Source organism: Fusarium subglutinans, assembly GCF_013396075.1.
Source record: "Fusarium subglutinans strain NRRL 66333 chromosome Unknown NRRL66333_c0000107, whole genome shotgun sequence".
Taxonomy (NCBI): Eukaryota; Fungi; Ascomycota; class Sordariomycetes; order Hypocreales; family Nectriaceae; genus Fusarium; species Fusarium subglutinans.
In genome coordinates this window covers 1-15,345 of record NW_023502170.1, presented here as the reverse complement: position 1 = coordinate 15,345, position 15,345 = coordinate 1, and the positions used below count along the sequence as shown (strand labels likewise).

General features: G+C 50.3%; 8 protein-coding genes across 8 annotated transcripts; 3 read left to right on the top strand and 5 right to left on the bottom strand.

Annotated features, from left to right (window-relative positions):
• Nucleotides 1–332: 332 nt before the first annotated feature.
• Nucleotides 333–2,594, bottom strand: FSUBG_8018 (transcription factor IIIB; the record flags this gene model as incomplete). Its single annotated transcript, XM_036686384.1, has 1 exon — nt 333–2,594. One exon carries the CDS (start codon nt 2,592–2,594, stop codon nt 333–335), a length of 2,262 nt encoding a protein of 753 aa, XP_036536422.1.
• Nucleotides 2,595–3,727: 1,133 nt separating this feature from the next.
• On the top strand, nt 3,728–4,410 carry FSUBG_8017 (uncharacterized protein; the record flags this gene model as incomplete). Its single annotated transcript, XM_036686383.1, has 2 exons — nt 3,728–3,806; nt 3,887–4,410. 2 exons carry the CDS (start codon nt 3,728–3,730, stop codon nt 4,408–4,410), a joined length of 603 nt encoding a protein of 200 aa, XP_036536421.1.
• Nucleotides 4,411–5,550: 1,140 nt separating this feature from the next.
• FSUBG_8016 (BTB POZ) lies at nt 5,551–6,423 on the bottom strand (the record flags this gene model as incomplete). Its single annotated transcript, XM_036686382.1, has 1 exon — nt 5,551–6,423. One exon carries the CDS (start codon nt 6,421–6,423, stop codon nt 5,551–5,553), a length of 873 nt encoding a protein of 290 aa, XP_036536420.1.
• Nucleotides 6,424–7,793: 1,370 nt separating this feature from the next.
• On the bottom strand, nt 7,794–9,032 carry FSUBG_8015 (uncharacterized protein; the record flags this gene model as incomplete). The annotated part of the gene is made up of 6 exons (XM_036686381.1): nt 7,794–7,897; nt 7,945–8,122; nt 8,171–8,289; nt 8,337–8,646; nt 8,693–8,911; nt 8,967–9,032. 6 exons carry the CDS (start codon nt 9,030–9,032, stop codon nt 7,794–7,796), a joined length of 996 nt encoding a protein of 331 aa, XP_036536419.1.
• Nucleotides 9,033–9,494: 462 nt separating this feature from the next.
• On the bottom strand, nt 9,495–9,839 carry FSUBG_8014 (csbD-like domain protein; the record flags this gene model as incomplete). Its single annotated transcript, XM_036686380.1, has 2 exons — nt 9,495–9,719; nt 9,768–9,839. 2 exons carry the CDS (start codon nt 9,837–9,839, stop codon nt 9,495–9,497), a joined length of 297 nt encoding a protein of 98 aa, XP_036536418.1.
• A 472-nt stretch (nt 9,840–10,311) lies between these two features.
• Nucleotides 10,312–10,926, top strand: FSUBG_8013 (signal peptidase I; the record flags this gene model as incomplete). The annotated part of the gene is made up of 3 exons (XM_036686379.1): nt 10,312–10,392; nt 10,442–10,656; nt 10,704–10,926. 3 exons carry the CDS (start codon nt 10,312–10,314, stop codon nt 10,924–10,926), a joined length of 519 nt encoding a protein of 172 aa, XP_036536417.1.
• Nucleotides 10,927–12,201: 1,275 nt separating this feature from the next.
• On the top strand, nt 12,202–13,153 carry FSUBG_8012 (uncharacterized protein; the record flags this gene model as incomplete). The annotated part of the gene is made up of 2 exons (XM_036686378.1): nt 12,202–12,546; nt 12,599–13,153. The coding sequence occupies 2 exons, from the start codon at nt 12,202–12,204 to the stop codon at nt 13,151–13,153; spliced, it is 900 nt and encodes a 299-aa protein (XP_036536416.1).
• Nucleotides 13,154–13,456: 303 nt separating this feature from the next.
• FSUBG_8011 (Hsp70 chaperone protein) lies at nt 13,457–15,345 on the bottom strand (the record flags this gene model as incomplete). Its single annotated transcript, XM_036686377.1, has 8 exons — nt 13,457–13,509; nt 13,548–13,706; nt 13,773–13,937; nt 13,987–14,207; nt 14,261–14,388; nt 14,440–14,539; nt 14,598–14,880; nt 14,936–15,050. Coding segments are annotated over 8 exons (1,224 nt in total), but the record flags the coding sequence as incomplete, so codon positions are not given.

Sequence of the window (15,345 nt, the reverse complement as noted above, 5' to 3'; positions counted from 1 at the left end):
ATCAGTTTGAACTGAATTGACCGTCTGTTATCTAAATAATCTAGCTTTCCTCAATCGCATGTGAGCGAGGGTGAATCTGATATGGGAACAGGTTCTGAGGCGCCACCATCTCATCCCACCTCAAAGGACTCCACATTGAGCTTTGTAAAGTTTAGGACGCCCAGCCTAAGCTTAGACTAAACTCATCAATAGACCACATCGAAGGAGACAAACAGAGTCAGACTTTTACAGATTTATTCTTCAATCGCTCTTGTGCGTACGTGCTACAGCAGCCCTCTTATCTATATGGGTATCAATTACCATCCCAGCACTCAAGCCCCTTGTTAATCCTCTCAAGCATACTCCTCAAGACCATACTCAGCATCCATCTCGGGATCATCCTCATCATACCCGCCTCCAAACTCATCACCTCCACCACCAAACTCTTCACCATCACCATAGTTTTGCGTCTCATCGTACTCCTCCTCCTCAAACTCTTCTTCCTCCTGTGGCGCTTCGGGCTCGTCCCCAGCGACACTCTCGTCTGGAGCTTCGCTCGCACCATCCCCGCCTTTTGTGCTTCCTGCGACACTGGTCTTGCGACTTGTAGCTTCTGATCCAGGACCCCCGAGGTTGGGCATGTCGAAAATGTTGCGGATGGCGTCGTAGTTGATCCTCTTGGACCAGGCGCGATCTTTGGCGACGTTGACGGCTGCCTCGGCGGCTGAGCTGGCGGGACTGGTCTGGCCTTCGCCCATTCTAGCTCGCTTACGTCGCTTTCGTGTTTGCTTTGGTCGTTCTGCCTCCACTTTCTTGCGGAACACCTTCTCTTGGTGTTTTCGTAGCCATTCCTTGTTCTGGTTCACCCAAATCATTTCCTTGATCTGAGCCTCCTCGGGCGACAGCAAACAATTGTTCACCTCGGGGTCGTCGGCGAACTCATCCTCTGTGACATCCGCCGACATGGAAACTTCTTTCTGGGGCCGTTGTTGTAGGGCCCAGACGGTGTGAATGCGCGCTCGTTGCTCGGCAGTAGTGTAGGCCATGGCGTGCTCGTACGTTAAAGGGTCATTGAAGATCTCCTCAATCACGCCCTCTAGTTCTTGCTCATCCTGCTCCCATTCCTCATTGATGGGCAATTGCGGTTTGCTGCCTTTCCTTTGGCTTGTCTCTTGTGTCCCGTTCTCCGCAAGCTCCTCGTCCATCGCATCTCCAAACTCTTGCACCAGGCCATCCAGGGTCTGGACATTCGTGTCATCAGCCTCAGCTTCTTCATCCTCTGCGTTCTCATTCAGCCTGTTGACGAGTGATGGGTCTTTGGCGATCTTGGATGGTATAGGCGGGATAATAAAGCCATCATCGTCACGGCGGTATTCGACAACAGGTGCCTTGGAAAGATCAGCGCCTCCCTCTATTAACCGCGGATCAATCTTGTCGGCCAAATTGTCATCTTCCTCCTCATTCTCATCACCATCAGCATCTGTCGGCCTCTTTCGCTTCTTATTCTTCGCCGCCAATTGCTTCTTGTATTCGGCTGACTGCCTGTAAAAGGAAGGCGGGTCGTGAGAGCTCTCCAGGAAATCCTGCTTCAAGAAATCCTCAACCGACATGCGACTAGACTCGGTGACCTTGAACTCTTGCAGACGGTTCTGAATCGTGTGATTGGTGACTTTGACGATGTAGACAACCTCTCGCACGGTTCGTCGAAAGTTGTGCATTCGTGCTGCCATGAGCAGGCAAGCTCCACAGATGCCTGATGGTCGACGACCCATGACCATCCAATCTCGACTCATTCGCTTGACCAGACGAACAGCGTCCTCAGCAACCTTGGCCGTGTCTTGGTGAAACTCCATCTTTGTCGCAAATCGCCAGATAAGATCCTCCGGATACACTGGAATAAGACCGTCGTTGCCAATTGGCACCACCTCGTTGAGCTTCTTGAAGATGCGACCCAGCTTAAAGACGTTGAGTTGCACCAAGTCCGCCAGGTCAATAAGCATGACCTTGCACGGTGGCTCTGCTCGACAGGCCGCGTACAGGCAGACAGCCGCGACGCTGGCCAATGTACGACCTTGGATGAAGTTTGCGCTTGACGCCAGCTTAAAGACTTGCGTTCCTGCAGTGACCAGACTGTCGCTGACATTAAGCTGCTGCGCATAACCCTGCATCAACCCTTTTGCTTCCCTGATGCTCTTCTCTCGATCCTCAGATCCTCCAACTCTTCGAAAGGCAGGGCCCATGCTTCGCACGCCAGCTTGATCAGCACCAATGTAGGAACCATGAACAACAGCAGCACCCGAAGATGATTCTCCAAAGGTGACTTCTGCCACGATATTACTATCGTCAGAGATACGACCGCAAGTTTGACATGTCCCATCGACGACATTGGGTTTTGGACAGGCTTTGTTCGGACATTGTGGACGATTCGGTTTCGCTAATGAAGCATTTCGATTTACAGCAGCAACTCGTAGGCTATTTGAATGGGCAGCTGCATTGGCGGCTCGTCGTTCTTCTCGCTCTCGCATGGCGCGGACGGGGTTGGGTTTTCCGAATCGTGGTTTGGCAGCCAGGCGCCCAGTAGGCCCCGACTTTGGTGGTGTGAGAAACGACGACATTGTGAAGATATTCGCAGGATCGTATAATTTAGTTGGAATAAATTGAATGTCGTTTCGCTATTGATCTTCCTTCTCTCCCCCAGGCCGACAAACGGCCAGATCACTGAGGCTATAAGCACTCCAGTGCCGCGGCGTCGAAAGCGTCTGCTTGCGACAGCTCTTACAGAAAAAAAGATTATCGCGATAAGGGGAGGCGGAAAAAGTAGAGGGATGGACGAGGTGAGATACTGGTGAAGAGAAATCGCGAGTTTTGGTGCCGGCGGGGTTTTTTGGGTGGGAGAAATGAGTGTCTATGGTCGAGTGGGGAAGAGTTTTCACTCGCGTGAGCAAGCCCCTGCAATTCGACTGAGTCAGAGGGCCAAGGCAGTGACGGTTCGAACACCAGTGCGTGATGTTTTTGGAATGGTCTTGACACTGCGTAGATGATAGTGAGCAGAATCTTTGATGGTAGTTATTGTTGATTTGGAGTCGTCTGCCTTTGTTGATGATCCTTTTTCTGATGAGGAGATTGACTGTTGCAGGTCAGTTTGTGCGAGCAATCTTGTTGAAGCGGTTGGTGACGAGGAAGCCGAAGTTTATCCCTACAAACTCAAAGTCAGATATGTGTAGGTACAGGGTAGACGCAGTGCATTTCATGGAGTCGATTTAATGATCTCTAACTACAAGCAATCTCTTTTGTATTGCCATAAAACAGTTCTAAATATACCTACTGCGTTCATTTTCATCTTTTTCACACTCTCGGTTCATCAGGCCATAAATGTCCCCTTCCAAATAAGGTATCTCGGCATTCAGCTCATCTCCACCCATCGACACTTTATCCGCAACAAGCTCCCGCCCTACATGCATTACCCTCTCAAGCCAGAACCTTTCCAGAATTAACCGTAAAAGTGACAACCGGTTACTAATTCCTCCGTTCTACCAACGAGACCCTCGTCTCAAGACCGCATCAAAGGCGGAGTTTCCGCTGCGTGTTTGCTCAGCTTAACCGATTACGTCAGGTCTGCCCCGCGATTTCTGGTCAAAGGTATCGTTCAGAGGCTCTATAAATACATCGACGTGTCCCTAGAGAATAACTGTGTCAAGATCCTAGAATTACTACATATTGCTCTTTGTTCAAAGTATCTTTAGCTACAATGGACACTCCCTTCAAGTGGTCGGCACCGCCTGGTAGTGATATCTGGAAACAGCCTCCTTCTACTGACGTCTTCACCGGTGAGTATCTCAACCCCTCACTCTCAAACGCGCCCTCTCAGTCACCCTTCACGACTAGCCTCACTCACTAACTTCCCCAGCTCCCTTCACCACGCACTCCAAAAACCCTCTTAAGAAGTTCATCTCCGCAACTCTGACCTTCCGCACAAAATACATCCATCAGTATGACCAGGCCTGTCTTCTCCTAGTCTTCACAAACCCCAACTCCCCCACGCCCCGCAAGTGGATCAAGACCGGCATCGAGCTATACAACGATCACCCGCGCTACTCAACCGTGACATGCGATCAATGGGCAGATTGGAGCGTTGAGAAGGTTGGGCCTGAGAATGAAGCTGGTGTAAGGAATGGTGACAAGTGCGTTACTGTAAAGGTGCAGAAGGTGAAGGATGCGCTGGGGCTTTGTATGTGGACGTACAGGGTTGATGAGGATGGTGACAAGACGCCATTGAGGCAGACAAACTGGGTTTATGGTGATAATGGTGGTGAGGGCTGGGATCTAGAGATCGCTGCTGCTGTCGCGAGACCCGATCCCAAGAAAGAGATCAAGGAGGATCTCGAGGTTACGTTTGAGAAGTTTGAGGTCGAGTGGGATGAAACCGCCTAACAACAAACCACATTATCCTTTAAGCAATACATCACAGACATCACATGCATAGGAACATCAATTGAGGTGGCCGAATTTCTCATTACCTCTACCCTGACGGTGCTTGCGCCAGGGAGGATCGTTCAACGATCCCAGGTTGTTAATAATCATCAAGATCGTAACTTCATTCTCATCGGCGTCTCGCCGGTCCCAAGCAAAACCCATGCAGAAAGGATCTCCATTTCCCATCTCCTCCAGTAAACAAAACAGGAAAGCAGTAACAAAAGGACAGGTTCGAGGTATCAGTCTGTAGATGCGAACCAAAAGCAAAAGAGGGCCACCCGGTACTAAAAGAGGCGAGGCACACACGCAGTGTGTGAGGGCTAAGATGTGATTAAAGCCTCTCGTTCTCGAGGCCGCCCCCTGTTGTGCAAAATCCGAGTAGGAGATGTTTGTATCCGTTTCGCGTTCTAAGCATGTTCAAAAGAGAAAAACTCCTGCCATGAAACGTGAAAGCAAAAAGACAGCAACAAAACCAGAAGAGATCCTTTTTTTTCGGTGAAAAATTTCCAAGATGGTACAAATGCAAGCTTTTAGCCAATCTCGGGGCATTTGCTTGCGGGTGTAGAAAAGCAGTCAAGCATTCCACTTCCCAAAATGTTCCCCCAAACTCTGGTGTTGAACCAAAGACAACCCGGTCTTTTTTTTGGTGGATAACAAAACGCCAGAGTAGACTGGGGAAGAAATGTCCCAGTGTCCGTGTGTAAGTGGGTATCAAAGCAGAGTTGAAATGACAAGGCAGAAACAGAAACTCGCGATAAGCAAACTCACAATAAATGAGCAGAGGATGTGAAGGACGTCGTGTGCGCGTCTGATTAGATCCTCTCAGCTCGTGTATCATCAAAATTCGGTCGGCCAACCTCGCAGAAGGGGAGTAATGTAATAAAACAAGGCTCCTTAGGACTTCAATCTGATGACGGAGCATGAAAAGCAACCAAACGCCGACTTCCAACTGTTCCTGTAAGCACCACTTTTTTTTGTAGGTTTTTCCTTTTTCGCGGATTTGGCGGTATTCCATTTCGCGCTCGTCCTCCAGCTAAGATCAAACACACGGAGCATCCGGAGGCCTGAGTAGTGTGTGTTTGGGTTATCTGGAATCACTCAGACAGTCTTTGGCGTGCGAGCATTGCTCACGTCAATGACGTCGTCGAGGTGATTGCACATGGCTACAAACAGGTCGAAGAAGAGCTTGCTGCCGCCCGCCTCCATCTCGGCCTGCATGGTCCCGCTGCGCTTAAAGGTCTTGCGGCAGCGGATGATCAGGGCGAGGTAATGAGCGCGTAGACGGCTGTCTGAGTCGGGTGTGTGAGCGTAGGCGTACTGAGCTGACCTTATAATGGTCCCGACATCGATGCCGGATTGCAGTCCCTGCTTGCGCAGGGCCAGACGCTTGAGCTCCTCGAGGCCGTACTTGTCCGCGGCGCAGTAGACGACTGTGTCGCGGAGGATGGCCATGTCGAGACTCGACAGGTAGATGGTGGCTTCAGACGCAGCGGCTGCGCGGCCACCTCCAGTTTCGGGGTTGGGTGATGTGTGAGGTGTGCGGCCTTGGTCCTCGAGCTCCCAAGAGTTGCGCTGCTTGTTGTGGAGCAGACGTGGGTAGTAGTCACCCTTGTAGAGATATTCGAGGACGGCGGAGAACACCTCGGGTTCTTCGTCGGGGATGGAGATCCTCTTGCTCTGTGCCTCGAAGCAACTTCCGCGCAACGCGGCCTCAAAGAAAGGCGACTGGCGGAGTACATCCTCATGTGCTGCAAAGAGCCGGCCATCCTGACCAACAGTCAAAGTGACGATGGGCGAGGGTGAAGGCGCGGCGAGTGCTGGAGCAGGCTTCTGGGGAATCGCGCTCTGCTCGTTGAGCGATCTTTGCAGCTTCGACATCTTCGTGTGGTCCCGCTGGGAGCCCGATCTCTTAAGTCTCGCAGTCTTGTCGACGCGGTTGGGGTCTTGCGACCTAAACGAGCGTTTGAACATGGCTACGGTAGTTATGGGAGGAAATCGGTAAATAAAGAACGGACTCGTAACGGGAATTTCGACTCGCACAGGATATGTATGGTAGGGAGAATAACGACTCCCAACTTTGTGTATCGATCGATCGGCTTGGCTAGAGAGTGACGAAAAGAGCGAAGAGATAGAGAGCAAAAGGGAAGAAGAAAAGAGCGACGCACAACAGAAAAGATTGACAAATGGGCCCGGGCGGAGAAATATGTCCTTCAAGACAAGACGATATCCTCTTGGTGATCTTTGCGACCCTTTTTTTGGTTGTGTGTGGGGGGGAGGAAGAGAGAAGAAAGTCGGGGGTATGGGGGGTAAGGCCTGTATTTATACCGATGCTGTCTCACGCCGCGGGGTTCAAGTTCAAGGATGAGCATGAGGCAGCCAGCGACTCTAGCCTCTACTACTAACATAACTTATAGCCTCTGCAATGCAACCCGACCTTCATTGTTGGGTTCTTTTGACGGGTGGAATTAATAATCTGATTTCAAAGCCTTCGTGCTTATGAAGCCCGAGTCCATCTTGCATTGATCTCGTTGTCGAGGCTGCAATGTCAGGCTCAAGTATGAGTCTCTGCCAACACTCACTTCACGTTTATCTCAGCCAAAGACCCCTGCAACCTGTAGAAGCTCAAAATGTCAATGCCCAACTCGACTCACCGTCATCTTTGACATTGCCCGGCTTTTCTTCCTAGTCGTTGTCTTGCACCGCCGCGATTAAACAAGGCTCGTTTCGTGTCAACGCCAATCAATTCATCCGTGTTATCGCCACTCCAACCTCTCGATGTGACCGTGCAATGTCACTCGTGGTCCTGGTGGTGCCTCACCAACTCATCCGTCCGGTACCCAATCGACGGTCTGTGTGAAGACGCTACCGAGCCCTGCCATCTGTGCCAGTAGATCTTTGCGTGTGATTGGTGAAAGTCCTACAACGGAGCTGGTTGATTTGCATCGAAGGTGGTGTCGCCAAGTCCTTGTCGCACGTAGCTTCACGACGCCGCAATGTTACAGGTGCATCTTGCACGCTTCACAACCAAGACATCTATAAACCCGACTGTCCGTTATTCGGCATTGCGCCGTGGCTTTGCAACGTAAATGAGTCAACTCATGGGAATTACTTCGGCAAAACATTGTCACAGGCCGTTGCCCAACGTTTTACATTGGTCTCGTTGCTGCGAAGTCAAGTCAATTTTAGGTTTGAGAGGTTAACCAGACGTCTCGAGTAACCCTACCCCAGTCAGGTGTATCAATCTATATCACATCAAGTCACTCAATCGGCAGACTTTCCCAATCCATCATTGACCGTCAAACAATTTCCAGCACCCATCACCATTCCCAATTCGCACCCCTTCATGAATCAAGGGCTGCTTGGGCAGCAGCGATTGCGCGAGCCTCAGAGTTTGATCGTGTGACGCTCTCCCGGGAAGCGATGAGACCCTGCATGAGGATGTACACTGTGGCAATCAGCATTTACACCTTTAATCTCAGAGGGACAACTCACTGATGGGCATCAAGAATACGAAGCCAATGGAGTAAAGAGTAATCGCTTCATCTGACCCAACTTCGTTCTTGTCAAGCCAGAAAAATGGGTAATAGTTGGTGACGAGGTGACCAAAGGCCGCCCAACCCAGGTAAGCTGTGGCGAAGAACATGATGCCGATGAGGTGGATTCCGACAGTCTGGTGATATGGTCAGTAAGCTGCTATCGTGATTGAACACCCACCTACCCATGGACGTCGAATGCTGTTGAGAACAAGGATCTCAAACACCATCACCGAAGAACCGAACGCGTACAAGGACAAGATGATGAAGGCACGGAACCATCCCTCGCCAAAGATGTCGGTGACTATTCATGGTCAGTTGACTAACGTGCGATAAGGAAAGTGCTCTTACATGGAGCAGCAGGCGTCTGTTCGGCATATGGAGCCCAGACGCGCGAAGCGGTACCGTTGGGAGGTTGAGGCTCGGGTTGAGGTTCCCCACTGGCATCATCACTGTCGTGCTCGCGTGTGATGAAGAAGTAGATGGTCGAATTGGCAAAAGCGAAAACAGCAGTGATGGTGTAGAAGAGCGTAAAGTAGAATTGCTTGCGGAGGTTACCCATGTGCTTGGGGAGGGACATTCTTCGGATGAGCCATCCTTCCAAGCCCCCCATGTGCCGATCATGATGGTGGGGATAATACAAGTGGGTGAATGTCCAAGACTAGAGAAGTCAGTAACAGCGGAGGCAATCCTCATGCGAAACTCACGAAGGTCTTGAGTTGGTACAGAAAGACTAAGAACAGACTGATGTTGGCAAAGTCAAAGACGATGCGCCAATCAGAGAAGTCGCTTTGTTCATGGATCTCGTAATTGAGGACGAAGATCACCACGGCTGTGACAAGTGACAAGACAATTCCACGCAAGATAACGAGTACATTCTGCGGAATGAATGACCACGGGGAGTGAGATGCTCGAAGGAAGGCAGGCTATAAGTTCAACGAGTCAGTGGAAATAATCCAAAGCATCGTGGAGATGACTTACGTGGTCCTGCATCACATTGGGGCTGGGGAGGCCATCGGCGTTCTGGAGAAGAGGTGCCGAGTCCATCGCGAAGACTCAGCGGAAACGGCAAAGAAGGTGAAGAGGGTGCAGATGGATGATGAAAAAGATGCGGTGAAACAGATTATTGCAGTGAGGTGATGCTGGAGCGAGGAGCCGATGAAGCCAAGAAATGTAGGGGATCAGGCGTTGAAGAGGCGATGCTGAACGAGATGAAGATACGCGATGATGAAGCTGGGAAGAAGAGAGACGAGAGGGAGAAGTCATCGTAGTAGGTAAGGGTCGGCCAACAGCTGAAGAAAGAAGGTGCTGTGATGTTAGCTGAGAAGGCACTCACAACTGGCAGGCGCACGAGAGACGAAGCTATGAGGAAGGACGCGAGAGTGAGTGGTCATTAGGTACATTTCGGGACCCTAGACTTGTGAAAACTTCAGTATTATCAGCTGAATTAATCGGCTCGACTTATCGCAATGCTAATTCTATCGTACACTCATCAATAACACAATCCATTTATTCCTGCTTGGGCGCAGCGCTCTCATGCCCTTCTCGCTCCATACCCTGGCAGCCGGTAAGTCTTCCAGCAACCTCCTCGACCTTTCCATATCCCTTATCATGGTTCGGGTCGTTCTGTGCTCGAAGCTCGCCAGCCTTCTTCATATCGGCAAGACCTGCTGCCTTGTCCTGCTCACCAGAAGCCTTCCATGGTTGAGATCCGGTAATGGCGCCAATGGTAGCCTGGAAGGTGTGAGCGAGATGTCCTGGGGAGAATTGAGAAGGACTTACCTCTGCGGCTCCCTTGACGTATTGGGCGTGGCTACCGATGAGACCGGGCTGCTGGTTGTTGTTGTCGGCCATTTTGAGTGTAGTGTGTTGGTGTAAGTGCAGGTGCTTGGGTTGGTTCTGGTGAAGATCAAAATGCTTGAATCGGTAGATTTTGGAGATTATGAAGAAGAATGTAAACACAGAGACCAAGACGGCCAGACGGCCATTTTAAATACCAAGCTCCCCTACTCGCCTACAACGCCTATGACATCGATCTCATGCTTTACATTCAGTCATGACATCACCTTCTTTCGAGCATGACACCCCGCGTTAGACCATTTATAGCGTCAATGTCCCTGAAATTATGGGGACCACCGCGAACTAGCACCGCCACAAAACACCAGCCTCAGAATGCCACAGCTGTTCCAGACCAGGTGGCCCGTGCTCCTCGAGCTTCCATGAGCCAGATGTCCATTTCGCTCCAGCGCGAAAGTTGCATCGTGGAGTTGTCAAGCTCTACAACAACCTTCCCTCACCCCACGAAACCTATATACAGCCCTTCACCATGCTGTCGGCTCTTGGAAACCCGCGGCAAGCTGCTGCGCAGCTCATGAACTTTGCGCTCATCCTCTCCACTGCCTTCATGGTGCGAACGTGTCTTGTTCAGCTTCCGGACGAAAGCTAACCTGTCGCAGATGTGGAAAGGCCTCTCCGTTATCAGCGACTCACCGTCCCCGATCGTCGTAGTTCTATCTGGCTCCATGGAGCCCGCCTTCCAGCGAGGCGACCTACTCTTCCTCTGGAACCGAAACCTGCTACAGGAGACCGAGGTTGGCGAGGTTGTCGTTTACAACGTCAAGGACAAGGACATTCCTATCGTGCACCGAGTTGTACGCAAGTTTGGCAAGGGGTATGTTGTTTATGCAAGGTTTGCGGGCAATGGCTAATGATGAGCAGTGATACCGCTCAGCTTCTCACCAAGGGAGACAACAACCTTTCGGACGACACCGAGCTCTACGCCAAGAACCAGGACTACCTCGTACGAAGCGACATTATTGGAAGCGTTGTGGGATACATGCCATTCGTCGGTTACGTGACGATTCTTCTATCGGAATATCCTTGGCTAAAGACAGTGATGTTGGGATTTATGGGTCTGATGGTGGTTCTACAGCGAGAATAAATGGTGTATGCGAAGGGAAGATCTTGGATATTATATATACAAAACAAGCATTTGCATTGTCGCTGAAGTAGCGCCAAGAGACGATTCGATTGATACCCATTGCGTCAATTTCACAAGAGCATATCGGTGATTCCCGACAGAGACGAAGGATCTCAATGGGACGTTTTGGTGCCAAGCCGGTGGAAGTGAGGTAACAATGTCACAACATCCGTCGGCCGTCTTGTCCAGGCACTTGACCAAAGGCTAGGCATTAGTTAGCGGGTGAGTAGGTACTCCGTATTGCTAGATATTTACTGTTGAAGGGTGCAGGCCTATAGGACCAATCTACCCGCCTTGACCCTTGAAGGGCCTCTTCACTTTTGGTCTTGCGGCATCTTCAACATTTACAACCTGGTCTTTCGTTGGGTCCAGTTTGACTGACTCATTGAAAGGGGCACGCTACAATAGCCCTATAGAATTGGCATTCAGGTTCGGCGATTTCCTCATGTTGTCCCCTGGTAGGTCTAATCTTAGCTGCAACTGCACCCATACCCAAAGCGGCTAACCATAAGATTCTTAACGGCCGCCGCCAAGGATGAAAGGAAAATTTCGCTTTGTTTCTTTCGTTAGTCGTTTTCGAAAGATGTTGGGTTCTATTCCCGACAATTCATGCTTTTGCCAGCATCATGATCCCGTTCTCAGTCATGGATGTTTCATGTCTAAAGCAGCCTCAAATGAAGGACCTGAATGAAAATAGAGTCAACACCCAAGGCAACAGTGACTTGAGCAGATTCTGCTCTGAAACTAGAAGAGAGAGCCTTGGTAATTACTCTTTGGCTCTTGGAATCCCCATTCCACAGGGCTCTCAAACAAATCGCCATTCCCGTAACCGACAAGCCCCTTAGATCATCATCCATGGATCATCACCTCCACTCATCGCGCTACTCCTTGCAGGAAGCCAATTGAACAAGGGACTAACACGCTTTTACTCCTTGTAAGGCCCAGGGGCTATGATCCAACACCTCAATCTCGAATAATGAATGGCCTGGGGGTTTCACAGCTGGAAGCGAGCTAATCGTTCCTTTTTCTTTTTAAATAATAAAGTCTATCTTACCCGCCTTTTCACACAAGGCTCTTCTTTTTTTTTCGTTTTCGCTTCGTTTCCGGTCATTCATTCGTTCGCTCGTTCGCTTTTTACACTCGTTATCGCTGCGCTACCTTTATTCCCGGGGCTCAAGCGCGCCGCGTCCTTTCGTTCGTTCCATTTCATATTTTAAATCCGTCGTATTTCGTACAATGGCGCCTGAATCTTCTACCCAAACGGATCCTGCACCAGCAGTTGCTCCCGCTGCTCCTCCCACTGCGCAATATGCCCCTCAGACGTACGCTCAGCAGCAACAGCAGCAACCTGGCTTCCAGCAAGACCCTCGCAGCTATGGGCCCCCTTACGCGCCGTACCCGCAACAGCCTGCTCAGCAGCAATGGACGCCCCCTCGGGTCGCCGAGTCCAAGGCCTGGATGATCACCAAGCTCACACTCCACGGGATCGACATCGTTTGCTGTATTGTTGGACTCGGTCTTACGGGCGCGCTCAGAAGTACTGAGACACTGGGTCTGGTCGCGCTCGGTGCTTGTCCACTTGTACGGCTCTCTAAACCTCCTTGTTTTGATGACATGTGCTGACACTCTCTAGTTCGTCGTAGCAATGATCTGGGATATCGCCGAATTGGCCACTCGTTTCGGTCGCAAATGGAAGGCCGGCATTCACCCTGGCGCCCACGTCGCCATCTCCCTCTTCATCTGGCTTGGTGCTGCTATCGTCGGTGGCCTCGAGAGCACTTTTAGCGCATACTATAACGAGTTCGATTACCTCGACGAAGACTGCGAATACAATTCTTCACAAGGACGTTACATTTGCACAAGCAGCGACAAAGTTGGCAGCAAACGCACGCTCTTTATTGCACTATCAGTGTTTACCTGCCTCATCTGGCTCTGGCACTTCATCCTATTCGTCGGCGCGTGTATCGATACCCAGAAGCGAAACGCCGCAATGAGACGACCCGTTACAATGGTGTTCGGAGGACCGGCTTATTGGGGCCCCGGAGCGCAAGGTTTCCAGCAGGTGCCTCAGTATTACGGACCTCCTCAAGGGCAGAATATCCCCATGCAGAACTGGACACCACCACAAATGGGAAATGGCAAGGAACCTATGGCAGCAACTCAGCCTGCAGCTGAGCGCTACGCTTGAGAAGCTGGAGGATACCATATTAAATCTGAGAATAATGTAAAACAGGTAAAATGATGTCAAGATAAAAAAAAAAAATTTAAAGACTCCTTCTTTCTCTAAAGTATCCTGAAGTGTTCCATAACTCCCGTCCCGCAAGAGGACCGACCGAAGGCTGTCAAATCCTGTGCTCCCTAATAAGTCCGTATGGCTGCCTGACCAGGACACGATCAATTGGCCCCTGGTGCGAATCCTGGCGCGATGCCTAGCTTCATTTCTCCAATATCACCCCCCTTGAAAACTTGAACACCTCTCAATCATACATGGTTAGTGTCTGTAGCGTAGGGTACCAAGTTTGCAGATCTCGGCGCGGACGGCAGCTTGAAACCTGGACAGTGTAGCTAAAGACAAGACTCACATTTCATGTTCAAGCCGTCGATAGTCAAAACCAACTTGTAAGGGAACCTCCAGTACAAATATCTAGTACCACCAGAGGCCTGCGCTCCCTGACCCTCAAGCAGAAAATCCTGGTGTAAGTGTGTGACATCTGTACTGAAAACACCAATTTTCTGAGCATCTAAGATGAAATGTCAGTATTGGTTGATTGAGGCTGGCTGGCTGACTCATGTCTCAAGGGCCATACCTTTATTATGCTCGTGGAGATAACTATGATGGTCTAGATAGGCCGCATCGGATACCCATATCTCTTCTTGGCAAGTGAAGGGCCCCTTGTTGATTGTGCCATCGTCGTTCCAGAAAGGGAATGTGCAGCAACGCGGGGCCGATATCTGGAACGATGGCGGGATAGCTTGATGCTGAGTGTATTTGTCAGTGACCAACTTGTCTGTGATACAAACAGTAAAGGCTTGTCTTCTTCGTAATCCATTGTATAGCTTCTACAAAGAGCTCCTGTGCGTTATCACGGCCCTGGATCGTTGGCTGACCCGCATGCATCGCATGCAGAAAAAGCTCATCACATCGGACCCCGTAGCTCGAGTTTGCGACTCTAGTGGGACCGTAGAGCTTGTCCAAGGCTCTTAGAACACCCCCCGAAGAAACGGCATCGACTGCTGTAGTCCTGTCTTCATCATCAGTTTCTGATTTTTAGGTAAGGGGATGGGTGGATCTGACCGCTCATGCTCGCCGGCGACATGCAGCTCAACATTGGAATTTTGAGCAGCGTTGAAGCTTGCCAGCGCCTCGCGGAGACAAGTTCGTAAGGGCTTTGATTCCCCAAAGCCGCCAGCCAAGACGACTTTCTAGTTCTTCTTAGTTAAGTATATCTTCTAGCAAACATTGAAATCACTCACGCCGGTCTTCAGGCCAAGTTGTGTTGTTTCATGTAGCTGCTTCGTCATAAGCATAGACACCTCGTCACATACACGTCGGTAGATGTTGTTCAAGTGTTCACTATCACGATATTCAGATCAAACTCATACAACGGCTGGGCTGGTGACGAATTACTTACGCCTGAATTGTCAATGTATGAGGGCAAGGCTGTTGATTATCTGTCGCCTGGTTCCGACTCCCGGGGTCGGACCGAAGCCCAAAGACCTCAAGCACCCGATCTTGGCTGTTTTGAGAGACAGCCCACCCGGTCTTGAGGTAATGCTCAAAGTCGTGGGCTGCCAACTTGCAGATGTGGCCTTCTAAAGTTGCGCCGTCCTTGTTAAAATAGTCGTGGTCTGCAAGCAGATTCTCGAGGAGTTCCCGGAATGCAGCGTTCAGTGCGTTGGAGCCACATGTACCACCTAAAAATAATGCATTAGTAGTCAGAACACCCCCATACAGGTACAGGAGACTTACCGCTGTGATGCACCAGTTGTCTCTCGAGTCGAAGAGGTGATTTGCGAGTGACAATATAAGTTAAGGCATCGCAAGTGCCTCCGCCTGCGTCAAGGATCGTGAAAACGTCTCCTCTCTATAACTGGTCAGTTTTGTGACATTGTTTCAAAGGCAAGAATTTGACTACTTTGATCATTGACCGGCGCATGGAGAGTAGCCACGTCGCTGCAGCCTCTGGCTCTGTTATTATAAAAACTTGAGTGACACAGTCGTTGCCGAAGTCAACACCTGGGAAATTGACACGCTTCGCGGCAATAGCGACATAAGTTTGAATATCTCGCAGTGCCTTTTGTCTCTAAATCACTGGGACGCAAATGACCAACTCTGTAGATATAATAATTATTATATTAAAAATTATTATATATTAATCT